The 21,706-nt window shown below is 49.7% G+C and overlaps 1 protein-coding gene across 2 annotated transcripts; it reads right to left on the bottom strand.

Annotated features, from left to right (window-relative positions):
- Nucleotides 1-1,508: 1,508 nt before the first annotated feature.
- Nucleotides 1,509-19,115, bottom strand: URM1 (ubiquitin related modifier 1). 2 transcript variants are annotated; one of them, XM_049895879.1, is made up of 5 exons: nucleotides 19,037-19,115; nucleotides 14,860-14,930; nucleotides 4,613-4,694; nucleotides 2,967-3,015; nucleotides 1,509-2,603 (listed from the first exon to the last, which is right to left on the bottom strand). In XM_049895879.1, exons 1-5 carry the CDS (start codon nucleotides 19,069-19,071, stop codon nucleotides 2,535-2,537), a joined length of 306 nt encoding a protein of 101 aa, XP_049751836.1. In that variant the 5' UTR covers nucleotides 19,072-19,115; the 3' UTR covers nucleotides 1,509-2,534. The 2 variants fall into 2 exon arrangements, with proteins under 2 accessions (XP_049751836.1, XP_049751837.1); XM_049895880.1 differs by having other exon boundaries at nucleotides 1,509-2,152.
- Between the last annotated feature and the right edge of the window lie 2,591 nt (nucleotides 19,116-21,706).

The following is a 21,706-nucleotide window of genomic DNA, read 5'->3' as shown; positions in this document are numbered from 1 at the left end:
ATACGCTCGCTAACTCGTTTTGAATTGGTTCTAACCTATCCCCTCACCAATATCCCCAAAACAAAAAAAAGCGTAAGCCAACCCCTAAATCCCAAGCACATCGACCCCTCCCGCCAGCCCCTCCGACCGATGATGGGCTGCGCCTCCAGCAGCAGCCCCGAAGCCTGAGAAGAGTCGGGAATGATGCGCTCCAGCCCGGCAGTCGGCTTGGCTTTGGAATTAGAACTTGGACAAATGAATCCTTTTCATTAAAGAAAAATCTTCGGAGATAGTGGGGTTTATTTATTTATTTCCTCAAAAGCCAGGGCCAACTCAAAAGGAGTTGCTGGGGGGAGGGGGCAGTTCGGATTTGCTGTGGCTGAGGAGGTTCACCTGTCCCTGACCCCTCTCCATCCCGGGCTTAAGTCTAAAAATGACCTGAAATGGTCCCAAGTGACCTGGCCCTTGCCAATTTCCGCCTCTGGGCACGCATCCCTAGCGCGCTGAGAACCGGGTTTTCCCAGTGTGTCCTCCTGCCCTACTCTCAGCATTAATTGGGGTGCCGCGCAGCGGGAAGGAATATCCTGCATCTCCCTCCACCACTCCTGCATGCAGTGAAAGGGAAAGGTGCTCCAGCACCTGATTTTCAGAACCAGAAATCCCAGATGGGGCGATGGGCCACAGAGGCACCTTAAGAGGGCTGGAGGCAGGGAGGGACCTCCAGGTTACAATAATCCAGACAGGCTGACCCTCTAAAATGTGGCCATAGGGGAGGCCATTCAAATCCCTGCTCTGTTCCCTAACATGGAGATGCTGACCTCAGCACCTAGTTAGGGTTGGTCATACAGTCCCTCTGGGAAGCACTCAGAGCCCAACACTGCCCCGAATTCGCACCCAGGCCAGCTCCTACCCAAGTCCCAACACGGCCCCTCCTACCCATACACATGAGCAGAGGGCTTCCACTGACAGCAGTGCTGGAGAGCAGCTCACCAGCCGGGGGGTCATCTGTCTTCTAAGCCCTGAGAACAGTGTGCCCCCAATACTGCTGGGAAAACCATTCGGCGCTCTCATCTCCACAGGGTGAGAGAAATTCCAACTTATAACTACTGACATTTAATGAAAAGCAACATTTTGAGTGGGATGTTAATAATAGTCTAATTTTTTTGAGATCTCTCTCCAGCAAACAAAGGTTTTTTTCTCCAGGTCATGGAAAGCAAAGGGGGCTCCCCAGCTTTATCTATGCCACACCCATTCTGGGTTCTGGGGCTGCTGGCTGCAGCTGGTGGGCCAAAGCATGGCCTTGGCTGGCTGGGTAGGAAAGCATTTCCAGGACCCAGGCTGGTCTGCCACACCCTCTCCACCAAACCACCCCTTCCTGGATAGTTTGGGTTACAACTCCCCTGCCTTCTTTCGGGGTCAAAGGCAGCTCTGAGAGCCCTAGGCTGAGGACAGAAAGCTTGCATCAAAGACCAAGACTGGGAAATGTGGGGGTGCCCACTTGTTTCTAAGGATGAAGCTCCAAGCAAGGCTAGTGAACAACCTAGTCTTTTATTTGCCCAAGGACAGCTGTTGCAGGCACTGAGGACCCAGACTTCCAAAAGGGATGGAGGGAGGAGGGGCAAATCATCCTGCCTACCCAGCACTGTCTGCCCCCACCCTGCTTCCAGCAAGGAGGCAGGAAGGGAGATCGTCTACATTTGTGCCATCAAGTATCAGATGAGCTGATTTATAATGATAAATATCCACATCGTTATAGAAGAGGAAACTGAGGCACACTGAGCCTGCCAGACCTCTATTTATTGGCCCAAAGTTTAGATTACTCCCTCCTCCTCCCCACCCAGCAGGATGAGTGGCAGGCAGGCAGCCTTTTGCTGGGGGAGGGTCTCAGGAGCCCATCTGGTGGCCTGTGTAGGGGGAGGCCAGCCAGGGTCAAGGGCTGGGGGTTGGGGGAGCAGGAGGAGGGGTGTGGTTGGAAGAGCAGCTGCTGGGTGGGGGGGGGTCAGCACTGAATAGGGGACCCCAGCTGGGGTTCCATAATGGTATCAGTAGGGGACAGGCGGAGCCCTCTGCTATCCAGATGGGGAAACTGAGGCGGAGACTTCGATCTTTGAGAAGAGAGGGGCCTCCATCAACACTTCAGATCCACTCATCTTCCCCATGGAAACCTTGTGGCCTGGAGAGCAGTCACTCCATGGTTAGACTGAGACACAGGAGTGGACGGAGCAGGGCTTGTTCTTAGGCCCCAGTGCAGCTGGGTAACCTGGTCACAGAGCCCCCTCCACTCCTGACAAACCTAAGGGACACCCTCCCCCCACCTCAGCTGCTGGGAGAGGGACTGCTGGGCTTAGGCACCTGCCTCCCTTCCCCTGCTCACGTGCCTGAGAAAGGCTCATTTTTAGCACCTGGCCTCTTTTCCCTGCCCTGAGGGAGCTCAGGGGACACAGCAGGGAAGAAAGCAGCCAAGAGGGACATGAGATCTGGAAGCAGGGCCCAAGGGGACATCTGATTGTTCTGTTCTCCCCACTCCAAGGATGCCCAGGCACAGACAGGGGCCCTTAGCCTCCATGCAGCGTGGATATGAAGAGGACGCTGTCCTGGTCCTGAAGCTGGTAGTCCAGCTCACCCTGGTCCGGGAGAAAAAGGAGGGGGAGACCATCAGGGGCACATTTTCCAGTTTCTCTCCCAGATATTAGGAGGGGAAGGGACAGAGGTGCCTGCTGTTCTGGGAGAGAAAGATAGAATCTACCAGAAAAATGAGTACCCTATATGTTAACCTGCAAACCTCTGGGATGGAGAGCTCACCTCTTCTCCCCGCTACCCATTCCTTCCTAACTTGGGGGTAGGAGACTTGAGTCACCTCAGTTTGGGGGCTGGAGTGGGGCAGAGGATTACCCAGCCACTTCATGTGGGCCAGGTAAGAGGCCCAAGGCTCTCCTGCTGAAGCAGTGAGGGTAGGCGATGGGGGAGGGATGTCCCAAGGTACTGACCAGCAGTTCCCAGTCGGCATCGTTAATCAGCACCAGAATTCCTGGCCGCCTGTGGGAAAGAGGGTGGTGAGTAGTAGGGAGTAAAGGTCAGGAGGCGGTCAAGGAGTAGAGAGCCTTAGACTCCTTGGGACAAAGGGGAGTGTGGTGGGGAGCCTTTCCTTCTGAGGGGCTAGTTAAAGATCTCCCAGGAAGCAGAGGCTACAGTCTGCATCTAAAGGAAACCAGTTCAGATAGTTGTGCTCTTTGGAACTGGGTGTGAATTTAGTACCACCAGTGGACCCTGGGCAAGGCACTCTGTTTCTCTGAGCATCAGTTTCCTCTTCTGAGAATAGTGTGTTTTAAATTATACTGTCTTCCTCACAAAGTCTGTGCAAGGATGAGATGCATGACACTTGTGAGGCACGTGCTTGCCTCTATGTGTGTCATGGTAACCCTTAGTAGCAGTGTATCACTCCAGGGGTCTGACTGCACTCTCTTTGGCCTGAGAAATGAAGAACTTTGGCTTCTAGGCCTCCTGCGTCCCCATCCTGAAGAGGAGGCTATCTCAACTCTTCTGGAGCAGGGGAGGCTGCCAGCAGCACCAAGCACCTGAATGCTCTAAAGCAGCCCTGTCTGGCGTGGGCAGGGTGGGCCAACATTTGGAAGGGCAGCATGGCCGGGCTCCTGCTGGCAGCGGCCCAAGGAGCATTGCTGTCCCTGGTGGATGGCCACTAAGACAGCTAGACCATGACCTGAACCAGGGGCTGAAAGGCAGCTCTTGCTCACAGGGCCTGTTGGTGACCTTTGCATCCAGGAAAGGTGAACGTGTCCCACAGAAGTTCTGCCCACCTTTTTCACACATTAGGCTGATCTTGTTTTAGAAATAAAGTTATTTCTTGGTACACGGAATCTGGTGCCTTTCTAAGGAGGTTGTGCTGGGCCTGGGACAGGTATAGAAGTGCTGGGCTGGGGGCAGGGGTGCCCACAGTGAGCAAGAACATATGGGTGTATGTGTGTGCGTGCACGCATGCACGCAAACACGCATGTCTGCACACAGTGACTCTCTGGAATCCTAGACCTGTGCTGTCCAATATGGAGGCCACTAGCCCCATGTGGCCATTTAAATTACAATGAAATAAAATAAAAAATTTAGTTGCTCAGTCACACTAGCCACATTTCAAGGACTCAATAACCCTATGTAGCACGTAGCTGCCATATTGAACGGCACAGATATAGATCATTTCCATCATCGCAGAAAATTCTGTTGAACAGTACTGTCCTGGACTATCGAGGGACGAAAGGGTCCTTGAGTAGTGTTGTCCTCTCAGTACTTACCGTACAGAGAGAACAACTGAGGCCCAGAGAAAGGAAGTAATTTACTTAAGGGTCCGCAGCAAATCTGAGGCCACCAGATGGCTGAACTCAAGTTTTTGAGAAATTTACGAATTTCCTTTCATCTAGGCTTTTTAAAAATCCCCAACAGTCCAGTGTGGTAACAAGAAAACTAAATTAGATCTCAGACAGAGCTAGACAGAAGCTGTTTCCTCAGAAACGTGAGGGGAGGACAAAACTCAGAGAAGGCAGGGGATGAGCCCAAAGACAGCTGCTCAAACATCCTTCCCTCCCCCACTCCCAGTCTCTTCAGGGAACGGAAGAAAGGGACTCACACGCTGTCTCCCTGGATGAACAACTCTGGCCGCTCTTTTAGCAAATTCTTCTTGATCCAGACAAGGAGGTTCCGGATGTCCCCTGGAGAGGAAGGCACAGGACAAACCACTGTCAACCCTAAGTGATTCCCCTGACCCAAAGGAAGTGAATATGGGGTTCATATGGCCTCTTGTGGACTAGGCTGTGATGGCCACAAACTTGTGAATTCCCAAGGTGAGGACACGGGTTAGGAAAGGCCAGGGACTTGCCAGAGGGGTCTTTGGAGAAGAGTGGCACCTGGCAATGCTGAAGGCCTGAAGAAGAGGTGGTGGCATTCACCTATAGGAGGTGGACTCAAGGCAGACAGGAGGAACTGTCGCACCCGAAAGGGTTGGGAGACAGATCCCCCAATGGTCTGAAAATGCTACAGATAGGCTTCTGAGAGGCCCTGAAAAGCCCCTCCACCTTTATATCTCCAGCCAGTCCCAGATGGGGAGGACTCGGCTCTGCTCTTGGAGGGGTCTGCATACATTTCCCTTTGTGAAGGAAGAAAAACAATTGCTGAGGCGATAGCATCAGTTAATTTCCTCTGGCAGAGGGAGAGAGGCTCCTTCACCAGTGATGCTGACAAATCACAGCTCAACTACTCCTGGCACCCTCTGGGTCTGGGGTGGCCACCCTGAAGCTAGGGCTGCTGAAAACTCTCCCTGGAGAGGCAAGTGGCCCAGGGTCGAAAGAGCCTCTCCTGCTCAGCAGAACCCAAACATCTGCCTCCCTGTGGTTCTGGGACAGCCACCAGTCTCTTCCTACATGGTAGGGAGGCTCAGAGGTACCTGTCCCTGGGGTTACATCTCTTTGGTCTGAAGGACTCTCAGGAGCAGGCCACAGTACACTCGGATCTGGCTCCATAAACTCTTCAAAGCCCATGGCTCTCACCTATCCATTCCTCAAACTGGTCATTCAAGCCTGAGGAGACAACTAGCTCAGGAACACCAGCAGGGGCTTGGGATTAATCACCCCCTATTCTGAGTCAGTGTCTCAGAGGGGCCTGCTGTCCTGGAGCCATGGCTGAGACAAAGCCCAGGGGCTAAACTGGAGAAAGGCCCAGGCTATGGTTTTCCTGCCTAGGGGCTAGTCTTAGAGTACGGCAGAGGCAAGACTGCTTGGAGGAGAGATGTAGGTCATCCACGGCTCTGCTTCCGGTCTAGGCCTGACGGTGTGTGTGAGACACACACACACATATACACACGGCACCTGCCACAAGCAGTGTTTTAAAGCACTCTCACGGGCCTGTGGGGCGCCCCCTGGGCAGGCAGGCAGGCTGTACTATTAGGCCTGCATGCTGGATGGACTAGTCCACTCTGCTCTGTGCCAACTTCCCTGATTGCATGCCAGCAGAGCACAGGGCCATGGGCAAAGGGTCCACAGACTGAGGCTGCTGCCTTTCAATCTTAATTTCTACTTTTAAACAAAGCAGATTGGTCTTTCTGGACCCTGGAGCAGGCAGGGATGGGAGTGTGGCATCCGCCTAGCTGCTGTCCATTCTGACTCCTGGCTGGGCTCCTCCCTGAGGCCTAGGTTTCACAGGTTTCCCTTTGGCTCTGTCTTCTCTTGGCCTCCATTTTGGCACTGTCTGGTGGGCTGCCAGCTCATACATCTTGTGGCCACTCGATAGAACTGCCGGGGCCTGACACATCCATCAGCCAGCCTCGGTGGGCGGGGTGCCTGTATGTGCAGAGGCACTGAGAAGGACTGAGCAGTGCCCGTCCAGAGGGCCACCAGCTGTACCTCCATGGCCCAGGCTGGCCCGAACAGAAACAGGACTCCATTGAGTAACAGCCTTGGCTCCCTCCAAAAGGAAAGGACTTTTGCTCCACTCTGGATAGGGCTGGGATGGTGAGGAGGAAAGCTAGTGGTCATGTTGGGGCCATCCAAGCGAAGGTACGATCATGGAGTCCCAGAGGGGTGGGCTGGGGGTGAGTCTGCTGCCCGGTGCTGGCTCATTTATCATGATGCTCCTATTTGCTGAGGTCACTCCTTCCTCCTCTGCCCCCACCCTCCGAAGGCCTTCCCACATTCTTGACAGCCTGTTACCATGGTGAGGCCACCACATCACCACCCGTATTGTTCCCCAAGCCTGGATTTGGGGGTGGGGGGAGGTAGAACTCATGGCTCCCTTCACAGACTGCAAGGGCCACTTGGCCTGGCCTAAAACACACCCCCAGGGACCTCTTGCTAGGCTTGTTGAGGCCCAGACAATATGCAAATAGTCTTCAAGCCAGATGGTCGGCTTCCAAAGGTGCCCAGGGGAGGAGGAAGGGTTAAGCAGAGTCAGAGGCTGGTGGCTTGGGGATGGCTCTGGGATAGATGGGGGGCTGGGGAATCTCTTTCACCTTCCCCGTGTGTCTGGCTTTCCCATTTCTACTGAGGGTGGTATCCCTCCTGGGATCTCACATAATCATTCACAGGACAAATCTTTACTGAGCAACTACTAGGGTGTCAGGTACCAGAGAGATGGCAGTGAATTAAGACAGGCACAGAGCCTACCCTCATGGAGCTGACAAGCCAGCAGAGGAGACAGACATTCAGTTATTTAACTAGTTGTAATAAATGCTACAAAAACATTCAAGGGACAGTGAAAGTATTTACCAAGGGATTGCCTTTGGTCTGGGATCAGGAAAAGCTTTTCAGGGAGTGTTAACATTGAAGCTGAGAACTGAAGGATGAGTGGGGTAGGACGGGAGAGCATTCCGGACAGAAGGAAGAGCATATGGAAGGACCTGAGGCAGTGTGGAATTGGCAGGTTCAAGACACTGAGACACAGAGGGCAGGAAGATCAGCATGAGATAAGGCCAGAGCAGTAGCCAGGGGCCAGATCATGGAGGGCCTTGCAGGCCTTGAGGAGGAGTCTCTTCTGGAAGAGGCCTCTACTTCCTCCTGAATGCCAGGGCTCTTTACCACGTGTGTTGCTCCCTGGGCATCGAGCCCACACTGCCCTGGCCTGTACTCCCATGTTCCTTTGTCTCGACACAGGTACGAAGACCCGGCTCAGATGCAGGGCATTACTATTACAGACAGTCCCCAGGGTTACAAACGTCCAACCAAGGCCTGTAAAACTCACTGCCGTCAAGCCAATTTCAACTCATAGAGACCCTAGAGGTCAGAGTAGAACTGCCCCAGAGGGTTTCCAAGGAGCAGCTGGTAGATTCGAACTGCCGACCTTTTGGTTAGCAGCCGTGCTCTTAAACACTTGCCACCGGGGCTCCCAACCCAGTAAAGCCTATTATATTAAAAAATCGAGGTACATACAATGGTTCGTAAAAACAAGTGGGCACTACTTTGCACACATGTCCAAACATCATCATTACCATATTATTATGCTGAAAATGTTTTAGTACACTTAGAAGTATTTAATGTTTTTTATGTACAGAAAGGTACACTATATCCTAAGACAAACATATGACTAACTACTGTTAGATACGAACCGTGCCTAACTGTTCCAACTTAAGTACAAATTCAATTTAAAGACAAACTTAGGAATGGAACTCGTTCGTAATCCAGGGACTGCCTGTACTAGGCTGAGTGTGTTCTGAGCACCTGCCACAGCACACAGCACAGGACCTCACACACTAAATGCCGGACACGTTTATTGAATACATGAGCGACTGCAGAGGGAGGAGGGACTGGTTAAGAGCACAGTCTTTGGCATCAGTCCTGGTTTTGAGTTCAACTCTATCACTTCCTGGTTTTATGACCTTGGGTAAGGAATTCTCTCTAAGCCTTGGATTCCCTTTTTGTCAAATGTGGATGGTAAGAATGCCTCACAGGGTTGTTGTATAGATCAAATAAGATGATCTTGGCTATATGCCTGGCACACCCATGTTGTATTACACCTACTCCTCACTCATCAACTATCTCCTTAAGTGAAATTTCGCATTTAGGACAATAGTAAAAAAACTACTATTCAATTATTTTGCACGTTAATGAGGTGGAAGGAACGTCAACAAAAGCTGTGGAGCCTCTGGGTGGCCTCCAGGAAGATGGGCCGCACTGACTTGTGCCCTCCGCTCCCTCCTGCTGACGAGGGCGCTGGGGTCCAGCTGCTGAGGGGCTGGGTGGACGGGCAGGCAGTACTGAACCAGTGGGCGCCTGTTCTGGGTTTCCAGCTCCTATGTGGTCTGAAGCCCTGCAGCTCAAAATTGCTGTAGGGCAGGAAGGGAAGAAAGAAAGAGGAGAGGTGTTTGGAAGAAATGCTTGCAAGTTTAATAATCCAAAGCAAGCTAAACTGGGCCTGAAGCCTCCACCTCCAGGTGCGAGGCCAGGCTCCCAGCGCACTCACAGGAAGCCCCAAGCCTTGGTGACTCACCAGGCCTGGAGAGCAGAGCAGGCTCCTGAATCGTGAACGTAGGGCTTGTAGGGGTAGAATGGAGCCCTACACACGGCTCTGAGGGGGACGCTCTGACCCAGCACGGGAGGAAGGTGAAGTGGTTACGCCATAAGCCCTCTAGTCACACAGGCCACCTTTCCCCAGCTTTGTCTCCTCCCAGTCTCCTTCTGCACAGAGCGGTAATCCGTAACAGGGCTCGTCACAGTGATGAGCACATCAGTAAATCTTAGTTGTTATCATTTCTATCATCCCATTTTCTAAATAAAAAAAATTGGACAAATAGATGGTCTGAAAACAGAAAAAAAATCCTCCATTTTCATATAACACTGATTTTTGCTTAACGACCTGGTCTTTGGAACCGAACCGTGTTGATAAGTGAGGAGTAGGTGTATTCTATGACCTGGAGGAGGAACCTGTACTCTTTGCCTTCCCTTGATATCCTCAGTTTCCACATACTCTACTCTGCCCAGTGGTCTGGCACCCTGAGGACATGCTCAGGCAGCTTTGGAGGGCAGGGTACAGTCAACCACTAATAAGACAGTACTGCAACTGGTGTTTTCTGTGGGGTACACTGCCTTCCCATCAGAAGCTGGAGAGGGAATGGGGGTTTAAGAGAGTGGTGAGGGGGTCCCAGACACTAGCCTTCCCTCTATTTTAGACACTCAGACCCACAATATGTCTGGGGTTGACCAATGCTCCTAGGACAGCCCATGAAGGAATCATATTTGGAGGCTGTGAGAGCTGGAAGCCAGACTGCCCCTGGACAAGAAGCACCAGAAGAGGGACACGACAGCCCTAATCTGAGGTTCTCAGTGCAGGGAGCCTTGGGACCTGGACTGCCCATTTCGGGTGGAACTTATAACAGGACTTACTGCTCTGTGGTAGAATAGCTAAGAGGTCAGATTCTGGAGCCATAAAGACCTGGGCTGTACTAGAAGGACTTGGGTTAGAAGCCATTTCACCTCTCTGAGTCTTAGTGTCATCCTCTGACAAGTGGAAACAATGATCTGAAGTCCAAGGTGTTGCTATGAGGATGGTAGCAGCACGCCCACCACAGCGTCAAACACAGGATGTGCTCTACAGATGGGTGCTTTGAGCTGTATAGGCACAATGACTTTGGATTCCTTACTCTCAGCTGCCAGACCCTCTCTTAAAGGCTGCTGGCAAATGGGCACCATGGCATGCCTGTTTGAGAGAGTATCTACAAAAGCTTCCACCAGAATCCTTCACCCCAGTGGACGTGCCCTTGTCTGATGGACACCAACCACTCACTATGGCAGGGCCCCCAAAGATGTGAAACCTAGCACCTTGGAGCTGGAAGGGAACAACTTGAAGGTCCTTCTTGAATCCCCATTGCAAGAGACCCAGGGAGTCCTCATCCAGTCTCTCCTAGAACACCTCCAGGGACAGGGAAGTCAGCTCCCCTGTGGAGCAGCTCTGACAGCTAAGAGATCTTTTTCCCAAGCAAAACTCTGTCTTTCTGTCACTTCTACCCACTGGGCTGAGTCGGTCCACGGGGACCACACCAATAAATGTGGACGGCCTTTCAGATTTGGAAGACAGAGACTGACCTCCTAAGCCTCTCTACTATTGGTTAAACCGCCCGTCCCACCAAGTCCACCAGGCTCCAAGACAGGGCTCTTCTAGGAGCCCACACCCCAGGCCTTAGCTGAAAAGGGAGAAGAAAGAGCTGGGAAAGGGGAGTAGAAGAGAAGAGGGGGTGGAGAGAACATCAGAGGGTCCATTTACAAGTGAATGGGGGTAAGAATGGAGCAGTTTGTGGGCTAAACTGGCCTCAGAAGGAGGTTTACAGATGTGCGAGGGGACGCTCCTCATTGTTTAATTAAGCAGAAAGTGGATCTTTTCAAAAGCAATTTTGCACAGGGGCTGAGGTGGGGGGGAGAGGGAGGTAGGGAGGGGATCAGCAAACAGGCCCTGAGAGCAGAAAAAGGAACAGCTGGCCTCAGAGAGGCTGTGAAGCGCATGCTAAGCAGTTTAAAGTGCCCAGGAGCTCCCGTGCAGCTTTCCCCCTCCTCCGCCAGCCACCCTTTAATGTGAGCAGAGCTGGCAGAGGGGGCACAATGGCAGGGCAGAGAAAGAGGCAGGGAAAGGTGAAGGAGACATTTCTTCTGCTGGGGGCCAAGGCAGGTAATGCCCTCCACCGGGACAGTCTGCCCTCCGAAATTTTGGATTTACTTCAGGCCATTGACAACCACAGGCTGGTTGACTGTACCATACCCTTCAACGCTATCTGAGCATGTCCCCAGGGTGCCAGGCCACTGGGCAGAGCATGTGGAAGCTCAGAATATCAAGGGTGGGCAAGCCTTGAGTTGACGGGATCCCTGAGTCACAAAAGCCACAATGCCCACCAACCTCCTAAGTGCCTACCAACACCACCAATCAAGGGGATGGCCTGTTTCATCAGGCTTGCTGTCAAGACATCTCCCGGCCACACATAAATAACCTCTCACTGGATCAACATGTCCTGCTTCACAGAACTGTATATACGTAGAGCTTGAAGGGAGTCAAAGGTGGGCAGTTCAAGTCCACCCAGAGGTGTCTCAGAGGAAAGGCCTGAGGACCTACCTCTGAAAAATCAGCCACTGAAAACCCCACGGAGCAGTTTTACTCTGACACATATGGGGTTGCCATCTACTCAACGGCAACTGGACTTTTTTTTTTTTGAGCTGGAGGCAACCTTTTTGAAAATGTAGATGTCAGACAGATATCTAGCTCAATAAACAATTAACTTAGCTCTAACTCCCCATTTTATAGATGGGAAAAAAGAGGCTCCCAGAAATAACTGATTTGCAATTCCACACTGTCGTGGCTCCTCTCTTACAGTCACACCCACTTTGGCCTCCTTGTCTCACATTCTCTTCTCTCAAATTGGCCATCTGGAAGCTCTCTCCTGGCCCAGGACCCAGGGCCATGGAGCCCTTGTTTGTGAGACTTGTCACAACCCATAATCTTATGGCTGCTATTTTTTCTGCTGGAGTCTCCAAGACCTGCTTGGCGAAGTGGCAGCCCCTAAGCTGGGAAGGCTGCCAGACAAGAGCTCTGGGCACAAGCATGAGGGAAGAGTAAGACTTCTGCCCTCCCATTGGGCCCACATGCCAGGGTAGAGCCTGGCAGCTGCCACATAGCTCTGTGGTTGCGATGTGACCTATGCCTCTGGGCACAGCAGGGCACAAATGGGAACCAGGAGTAGAGACTCATAGCCAAGGACCCAACAATTGAGGAAAGGGGCCATTTCGGCCTTCCTTCCCCTCCTCCCTTTCTTTTATCCCAGAAGGGGAAGGATAGATCCCCAACTGCCCTCTAATCAGTGAATAGTGGATGAGAAGTCAAAACCCTGGGTCCTACCCAGCTTCCACCCCTCCCCACCTGGGTAATTCTACATAGGTCACTCTCTGTCTCTCTCTCTGAGGTTTGGTTTCCTTGATAATACCTACCAGGGTCATTATGAAATTAAAATAAATAATAACGCATGAATAAACCAATGAATGAAAGTTTAAAAACTGTAAAATATATTACAGATATGAGATGTTATAGTGATTCGGGGAGCCTTCTGGCATAAATAATGACAGGTTAGAGGCACAGTACAAGGACTTCAGAGACCCTGAAATCTTGAGTTTGAATTCTAGCTCTGCCATTTAAATAACTGTATGACTTGGGGTAAGACCTTTTACATCTCTGAGTTTTGGTTTCCACCTTTTCAAATGGGAATAATAATGGTAGCTATTGACAGCAATGGGTTTGGTTTATCCCCAGTTGGGACGATTATATGCTAAACAATTTGGGGCTTTGACTACAGCTCGAAACTCAGCCTGTGCCCCTATAACACTGGCCTTCCTGTAGTTCTGGCCACCCCAAACCCTTCTGCCCCTTGAGGCCTCCACAAGTGTTGTCCCTTTGCTTGCAAACAGCCTCCATGCACCTTTGCTCTCCCTCCACAATTCGTTAGGCTGGCTTTTCGTCCTTCAGACCTTAGCTTCCACATCACCACATTATATAGTCCTTCCCTGACCACCTGTTAGTCTCACTGAGAACACCCTTTTGTTCTCCTCATAGCAATTACTACAATGTGTAATGATGTAATTACACATTTGTTTATTTGTTTATTGCCTGGTTCCACCCCCATTACGCTGTAAGCTCTATTATCACAAGAATCACATCTGTTTTGCTCAACATTGAATACCCAGTAACTGGTATAGTGCCTGGCACAAAGGAAGCACTCAGAAAATATTTGCCAACTAAACGAAAGACTAAAGTCCTTATTATCATACCTGGCACTTGGTGAGCACTCAGTCAATGAATGAATGAAAATGGGGCTGTAATTATGAAAAATTGTGAACTTTCATGCCAACCAAACTCAGGAGGAAATAAATCACTACTATGAGTCAGAATTGACTCGACGGCAACAGATTTAGTGAGAGTGATAAACTTCCCAATGAGGCCTTTAAGAATGAATCCTTGAAAGGCTTCTTCTGAGATCTCCTTGTTCCCTCCCAAGGCTGCTAAGGCTGTGTGGCCACCTGTCAAACTAAGGCACAGTCACCTTTACCACCCCATGCCTTCCCCCACCAGAAACACACAGAATCCCACAATCCCATCCCTAGCTCAATGTGGGCAGTGCCCTGCTCCTTGGTAAATATCCCCTAGTTTCTGAGTGTGGCAGAGAGACCTACCCTGTGCCACTGCTCCCTGGCCTAAAGGAAGGTCAGAGAGGCCCACTGGCAGCCAGTCAGTGAATTTGAGCAACAACTGTTTGCCCAAATTGGCAGAAGAACGTTCAGTTCCAGAAGAATTCCATTAAACCTCACTTGATCATTTTCTACTGCCCACCTTCGAAACCTCATCCTCCACCTCCTCACATGATTGATTCCGTTTTCTCTCTGGATGTATCTCAACCATAAGTGGAGACTGGGCTCTATTCCTGAGCATTCTGCTCTTGCTGAGATCCACTGCTAGGGTTGCAAAGGATCTCAAACTGTCAAAATATCCAGTCCCCTGCCTCTAGGCTACACCAACATTTCCCCAGCTGGATCTCTGCAAGTTAAGTCTTTGCAAAAGTCCCAATTTGAAGACTGCGGCTGACTCTTGTTCATGGCTTAACCCTCAGTGCCCGGTACATGGCTTGCCACAGAAGAGGTACTCGGTATGTTTGTTAATGAAAAAATTAAAAAGCATTTGAATGAACAATTAAAAAAAATCCATTATCTCCCATAATCAACCACTCTCCAACTTTTTATTTTGAACTATGTAAAAGCTAAAGGAATAGTCAAGGAACAACACCCATATGCCCTTCATATAAATTTAGTAACTGTAACATTTTGCCACATTAGCTAGCCATTCTTGACTGGTATCCTTTTTGGCTGGGGGTTTCTCTTCTAATTTAAATGCTCTTGCCATAAAGTAACCTCATCCACATTATTCCATTCTCAATAAAGTTTACCATCTTCTTGAGAACATCACTCTGCTGCCATGTAAAAACAATAGAGACATATATTATAGTTTATTTGCTCCTCTTAACAACCCTGAGAGATAGGCATTACCATCCCCACTTCACGGATGAGAACACTAAGGCTCAGAGAGGTGAAGGTACTTGCCTAAAGTTCTAACAGGGTTTAAACTCGTCTGTCTAACTATACATCCCACACTTATAAGCACTAGGTTACACTACCTCCCTCTTGCAAAGCTGCCTGACTCCAGAGAGGAAGGGGGTGTGGAGAGAACCCTAGTGATCATCTCTCTTTTTCTCTCCTCGGTCTGTCCTGGAAACTCCTACCCCTTCCCACCTGAACAGAAGGGAGTGATCCTGGCAGACTGTCTCCTGCCCAATACCCCCAAAAAGGAGCTCAGAAAGCCAATACTCACAGGGCTCTTCCTGCCCAGGCAAGGTGACCTGATGCTTCTTTACACCATTGAACAGGAGCTCCGCGCCACCTCTGGAAAGGAGGGTCAGAGAAAAAGACAGCCAGGTGAGCTACTGCAAACAGGCGGAAGCAGCTGAAACTGAACAATGAGGCTGGAGTCGGAATTAGAAGCCTAAAAGACTTGGACGCCAAGGTTCAGAACGCCTTGGGTACCCGTATGGTGGATACTGGAGACTGATTCTCAGATGTGACATCCTGATGTGGTAAAAAAGTAGGATGTAAATAATTTTTACTAATAATCAAGGCACCCAAATTTGCAGACTTTCATTTTCACTCCTCAGAGAACAGGCTTTAGAGTCTGTGAGCCCCAAGATGGAGACAGGGCTCCACTGCTGCCTAACTCTAAGACTTTGGCCATGTGACTCAATCTTCTCAAGCCTCAAGTCTTTTCATCTGCAAGAAGTGTTGAGAAGTTACATGAGGAACACTGGAGACCCTGTGTTTTGGAGGTTTCTTCTAGCCAGGTGAGGGTCTGAAATGCAAGAGAGTCTACTGGGCTTAGTACCAACTAATAATAATTACACATATTACCTCACCATTTACAAGACGTTCCTTATCTCATTTCATCCTCACGGCATCCCTGGGAAGGAGGGAAGGAGATAGACATTATGAACTCCGTCTGACAGAGACGCAGACTGAGGCCCAGAGAGGTTAAGTGACTTGTCTAAGGTCACACAGGCAATGGCTGAGCCAGCATTTGAATCCTAACTGGTTCCTGCTCAGCCCCAGCAGCCTTGGCAGAAAAAAAAAAAAAAACCAAGATTCCCCAAAGGTCAGAAAGCTCCTTGAGGGCAGAATTTGGTTTACGTCTGTGTCTAGCACCAGTCAAGGGAAGGCTGGGTCAGCGGAGATACTCAAGCCAAGTCCAGAAGCCAGGGCTTCTCGTAAGACCAAGGCTCTTTCAGTGTCCCACGCTGCTTCTGCCTCTGAGTCTTCTAACTTCCATCTCAGAGTTCATGTGGGTCTTAACTGAGGCCTTAACAGACTTTTGATGGATGCAGTGCTTCCCACCCCACTGCCCTTTCCCAATTTCAGGGAATAGAGATGTCCTGAGAGAACCCACTGGGAGGTAAAGGCAAGGAAAGCATTGTCATGGGGGAAACATGGGGCGACTGTCATCCAAACAAGGTCACGCTTTGTTGATGCAGAAATGTGGAGGGGGAGAGAAGGCCCATCTGTGGCTGCACGCAGCGCCATTTCAGCTGCAAGCCTGCACAGAGCCTCCATTTATTCCTTTCCAAGAGCCTTGTTCTCTCCTGGGTGGGGGTTGGCACACACAGCAGCTGGGGTGGGGGAGGGTGACAGTCTAGGGGCTCAAGAGTGGGGGGTCAGAGAAGACGGGTGGGAACTGGAGGCACTGGAACCCAGGCAAACAACCAAGAGTGGCCAAACCTGGTGGTGCCAGGCTCGGAGGCCAAGTCTGTTTTTCCGTTACAAGCAATGAAGGAAGAACCAATTTGGCTCAGTGAGTGACCCATCACCACTGGGTTCACTGGCCCTCAAGGGAGAGGTTGGCATTGCTGCTGTCAGTACATCTAGAAGTGGGAAGGTACAAGCCCAGCCTCTGGGGTGGTTCTCGGAGGCAGGCACGGGGCCTGTTCTGGCCTCTGAAGAGACCCAAGGCCAGACCCTCTTATGCTTTACAGGATCTTCTATTCAAACTCAACTAAGGAATTACGTCTTAAGACACTTCACCTTCCCTCCACCCCTCAATTGTTGGTGAAAGTGCTTGCTGGTACCAGTGACAGGTACAGACAATCCCAAAACTGCCTTTGCTTTTTCTAGTTTATCTTCATTCTTTTCATCTTATATATTTTTATTTTCCTTCCGTGGCTAAAATGCAAGCTCTGCCTAGAATAGTGTCTAGCACATAGCAGACACTCAACAATTATTTGCTGAATGAATGAAAATGCCCATTTCTCCCACTATTCTCTGATCTCAATGGCATTCCCTCTCTTTATCTATACCTCCCAGACTCAGAAAACAGGAAAAAGAAAGGGAGCGAGGGAACCTTATATCTGAGCCTTTAAATCCTGGACCTCAGAGACACAAAACACATCTGTAGTATATATTTGAATCTTGTGTGACCTGAGAAAATGCTTTGCTGAGGGCAGTTCACAAGGCAAGACAATGGATGGCAGAGTTGGTCATTAACAAGATACAGGAAGGTGTAAGAGGCCTTCTATAAAGTCTACCAAAGCTGGTAGGGCCAAGTGGGCTACATCTGCTCAGGGGGAAGACGCCAAGTCCTAATCCAGATTCTTTGAGGCTCCAGAGGCCCACTTGGAGACAAAAGGGAGAGAACTGTGGGCATCACCTTGGCAAATCTGCTGAAGTTCAGAGTGAAGGGTAAAGAATGTGCAAAGGTACATAGGAAATGAAAGAATGCCCAAGGGCAAAAACATTGCACAGAGACAAGAATAAAGAGAAAAGGAACCTGGGTTTGGCAAACATCTTGGGTATTCTTGCTTCCTAAGAAGCTACAGTTCTCATGGGACACAGTGGTGGTAGGTGGAGGAATATTGTCCTGCCTTGCTGGGGGTCACTATTGCTCTTGAGGGTAAAGGAGACTTGAGGGTAGAGATGGTCAAGCCAGAAAAGGGGCAATTATGCTGATCTATAAGTTTTTTTTTTATAAGTTTTGGAGGATAAGGATCATATCTTCCTCATATGACTTCTTCACAGCTGCCAGCATAGTGCCTGGCACATAAAAGACATTTCTAATGAACGAATACAAGGTCTGACTGAGTGAGGATGAAAGGCAAGTTGAGTACAGATAAATCTGAATGGGCAGTCTCCACCTTCTCCTTTTCCAGCTCTGCTGAGGCCTATGAAGACAGCAACGAACTTTCTAGAACTCCCAGTTCTTTGGGGGCACAGCTGAGCCAAAGGTTAGAGAGGCAAAACAATCAGGAGGCCAGACCAGTATAGTTCTAATCGGATCCAGGGACCAGACAATACCATCAACTAAAATACACTCAGCATTCTTGAGACTACTCTCTTCTAAAGGACAGAAACGCTGAGCACTGGAAGGAATGGACAGAGTTCTATTTATCTTTGTATTCTCAGTGTCTGGCTCACTGCCTGGCACATGGTAGGCATTCAATAAATAGTGAATGAACTATCCAACGAAGGGAAAACTGAAAGAAACTGCAGGCATCCAATGGAAGGAAAGGCATTATGGGCAGAGGTTTTAGATTCCAATCCCAGACTTATTCCTTCACGTAAGCTTCACTTGTGTATCTTCTACACCCACACACGTGCACACACACTCACACTCTAGTCCCAGATTTTCCATATGACTCTGGAAGTTACAACACCCGTCTCTTAGGGCCTCAGTTTCTTTGCCTTCTCTCTGAGCTCTGCTACTTCTTCCAGCTCTGAAACCATGCAACACCATAAACCCTGGCTGCTTCTGTTTATAAGAGATAGAAAATAGTGCCCCGAGGAGATTTCCTCCCAGCTGTGTTTCTTCAGTAACTGGTATGTTCCCCCAATGGTTGCACTTTTTATCTTGTGTGTACCATATGGTCAGTGTTAGTTTCCATCACTGTTATCTTATTTATCCCCGTATCTCCACGCGACTCAAGGTGTGCAGAAGGCACTGAGCAAGTTTACTGACTGTCCCGAAAGGGGCTCAGATCTGTTTAGCACCCAAGTCTTGGGGACGAGAAGAAAGGGGTCCCATTCTGGCCACACATCCCAGGACTAATAGGGCCCCCAAAACCGTGTAAGCGGAAACTGCTGCCCAAAAGAAGAAATCAGGGCTTGAAGGGTAGGCTTTCTCGGTTTTAGGGTCTCAGATTCCAGACTAATGGGATTGTTAACGAAAGTAGAGAGGCTGCCTGCTAACCATCACGCCTTTTGGAGTCCGGCAGGGCTTCAGGGAGTACCCAGAACGCACCTCCCCGCTCGAACGTGCGCCTCTATTCCTGGACATACGACCTAGTCGCCAGAGAGGCCGAGCCCCTCAAACTCCCCAAGGCGAACGGCGTAGCTCAGGGTAGGCACCGAGAGCCTCAGCGATTCGGTCGTGACAGGCCTCAAGGCAGAGAGAGGAGAGTTCCAGGCCCGAAGACTTCAGTCCATCCCCACGGCGCCCCAGCTCTGTGACTCACCCGAACTCCACCTCCACTGACAAGGGCGCTGCCATCTTGGGGAAGCCAAGCTCGCAGGAAACGCCCGTCAACTTCCGGCGCACAGTTCCACTTCCGGTCATCGCTTGGTGCAACAGCCGGAAGAGGTGGTACCTAGGGAGTCATTCTCCTAAGCTATTGGATGGAGGCTGGGGCGGGGCGGGGCGGGGAGGAGAACGGGAGTAGCTGATGGGGCAGGTTACAGTCTTGAAGAGAGCTTCAGAGTTGGCTACCTTCCGCCTTTTGCAGACAGGGCTCTGAGACCCAGAGTGGGAACTGACTTGTACAACGCCACAGTTAGGCGGAGGAGAACCCCCAGCATCCTTGCGAAATGACTGTGAGCCACATTACTGTTTACCTTGCATTAGTTACACATCTCTTCAGTCAACACTCTGCCTTGGGCGAGCCCGTCCACTTCTCTAACTTAAAGTATAAGTGACGCCCACATTTTTATTTCCAGTTCAAAAATCTTTCTCCTGAGCTCTTGACTCGCTATCCAACCATTCTTTTGGATGTCGATTTGTATTTCATTCATTCAAGAGATACTTATTGCACCTCCTCCAAGTTCTAGGCATTTTGGTCGGTGCTATGAATGCAGTAGTGAACAGAATAAGGGCTTCTGCCTTTAGGGCATTCAGTTTAGTTGGAGAGACTAACTTTAATCTATAAACATACTAAATGTAAAATCTCAAATATAAAGACCTGAAGTTATAGAAACTTCAAAAAGGAAACTGACCAGACTGGGCTTGAGATGATATCTAAGGTCTGAGTAGAGGTAACTTAGCTGGGTGTTTGGGGAGAGAAACCCCTGGGAGCATTCCAGTGGGGAAAACACAAGGTGCAAATATTCTGAGTTCTGAGTGGGAGAACATGCTAGAGCACCAAAAGAGGAAAGTGGAAGTTAGGGAACAGGGAGCCTGGTAGGAGAAGAGGCTAGAAAGGTAGCCAGGGAGCAAACCTTGTAAGCCACATAAGTATTTCAATCTTTATTCTGAGAGTAATGGGAGACTATTGAAGGGTTTTGGGAGGGAATGTCATTATTAGAACTGTATTTTAAAATATCCTTTCTGGCTATAATGTGGGAGATGGTTTGGAGAACAAGAAAAGAGACAAGAGTGGCCATTTGGAGCTTGTTACAAAAGCCCAACACAGAAATGATGATGGAGTGAAGAGAAGTGGATGTTCCACGGGCATCTATACCGCAACAATTCCAAAGCTCAGCATTGCTAGAGTGTGATGGTGTGTAGCCTGGTGGGTAATGGCAGAATAATGTAATGGCAAAGACTCCAGAGTTCAACTGCCAGTTTTATATCCAGGTTCAACCACTTCCTGGCTAAGTGTCTTTAGGCAAGTCCATTAACATCTTTATGCTTCAGTTTCCTCATCTGTAAAATGAGGATAACAACCCCTACTTCATAAGGTTGTAGTGAGGACTAAATGACTTCTTAGCACAATGTCTCTTTCCCTGAAAAAGGCTTCCTCCTGTGTTCCCCCTCTCAGGGACACCACAAGCAAGAAACCTGGACATTGTTCTTAATTCTCTGTCCCTCACCTCCCACATCCTGTCACCAAATTTCGATCAGCCACCCTTCTAACTTGATTTTGTAACTCCCAATTCTTCCACCACCACCACCACCAGCTCATCACCTTTCACTTGTACTTGCTTCCTCTCCGGCCTGCCTGTTTCCTCCCTCCAGCCTTGGCTTCATTGTACAGTTCACTTCCATGGACAGCTCTGAGCCTCTTCCATGTGCCAGGCACTGTTCCAAGGCACTGGCAAAACAAAGACAAAATTGATACATTCCTGGTCCTCAAAAAGCACAAAGGAATCCTGTGGTAAAATAGAAAGGCCCACATTCTCCGTGCTATGTGGATACGTCACTTCCCCTCTCTGGAACTCTGTTTCCCCAATTTGTAAAAACTCTTTGGAACCAAGTGATTTCTAAAGGTCCATTCAGCAAAAATATTCTAAGATTCTTCCACTGGCTTCTTAGCCCCTCCCAGAAAGAAAAACCTTGCCTAGTTCATCTTTGATCCTTAATATGCATAGTAAGGGGAATTGCACATTGTAGGGGTTTGACAAATGCTTGTTGAATGAATGAGTGAAGTGAATGGATGAACCAGTGTCACTCTCTCCTGCTCAAAGGCATTTAATGGCCTCCCTTTGCCAACAAGATAAAGGCCAACCTACCTAGAAGGTGCTCCAAAAAAAAAAAAAAAAACCTTTAAAGCCTGACCCCACACCATAAAAAAAAAAAAAGTAAGCTGAATATTCCCCTGACCCTGGGGACTGCCACCTCCCAGAGCAGAAGAGGTCTATGGAGGATTTAGAAGAGCTTCATCCATTTGACAAACGTTGAGCTCCTATTACATGCCAGGCCCAGTGCAGGTGCTGGGAACATGATAGTAAACAAGACCCATGAGTTTCTGCCCTCCAGGACTGATGTTTTAGAAGCCATAGAGAAATGGACCACACAGTGCAATCAGTGCTATGAAGGGACAGCACTGGGCCTGTGAGCCCCTTTTCCAGGCTTGAGATCAGGAAAAGCTTCCCAGAGGAAGTGACACATAAGCTAAAGTCTACAGGGTATTATGGGAGGTGGAGGTGAGGATGCAGATGGCACATCTCAACAAGCAAGTGGTCCTCTAGCT

The sequence above is a fragment of the Elephas maximus genome, chromosome 9, assembly GCF_024166365.1.
Source record: "Elephas maximus indicus isolate mEleMax1 chromosome 9, mEleMax1 primary haplotype, whole genome shotgun sequence".
NCBI lineage: Eukaryota > Metazoa > Chordata > Mammalia > Proboscidea > Elephantidae > Elephas > Elephas maximus.
This window is presented reverse-complemented; position numbering and strand designations above follow the sequence as displayed.

Coding starts and splice junctions, on each gene's coding strand:
- URM1 (XM_049895879.1), bottom strand. CDS start 19,071: ATGGCAGCGCCCTTGTCAGTGGAGGTGGAGTTCGG. Junction 14,931..19,036: donor TCAGTGGAGGTGGAGTTCGG/GTGAGTCACAGA, acceptor CCTCCTTTCCAG/AGGTGGCGCGGAGCTCCTGT. Junction 3,016..4,612: donor TTCATCCAGGGAGACAGCGT/GTGAGTCCCTTT, acceptor TCTTTCCCACAG/GCGGCCAGGAATTCTGGTGC.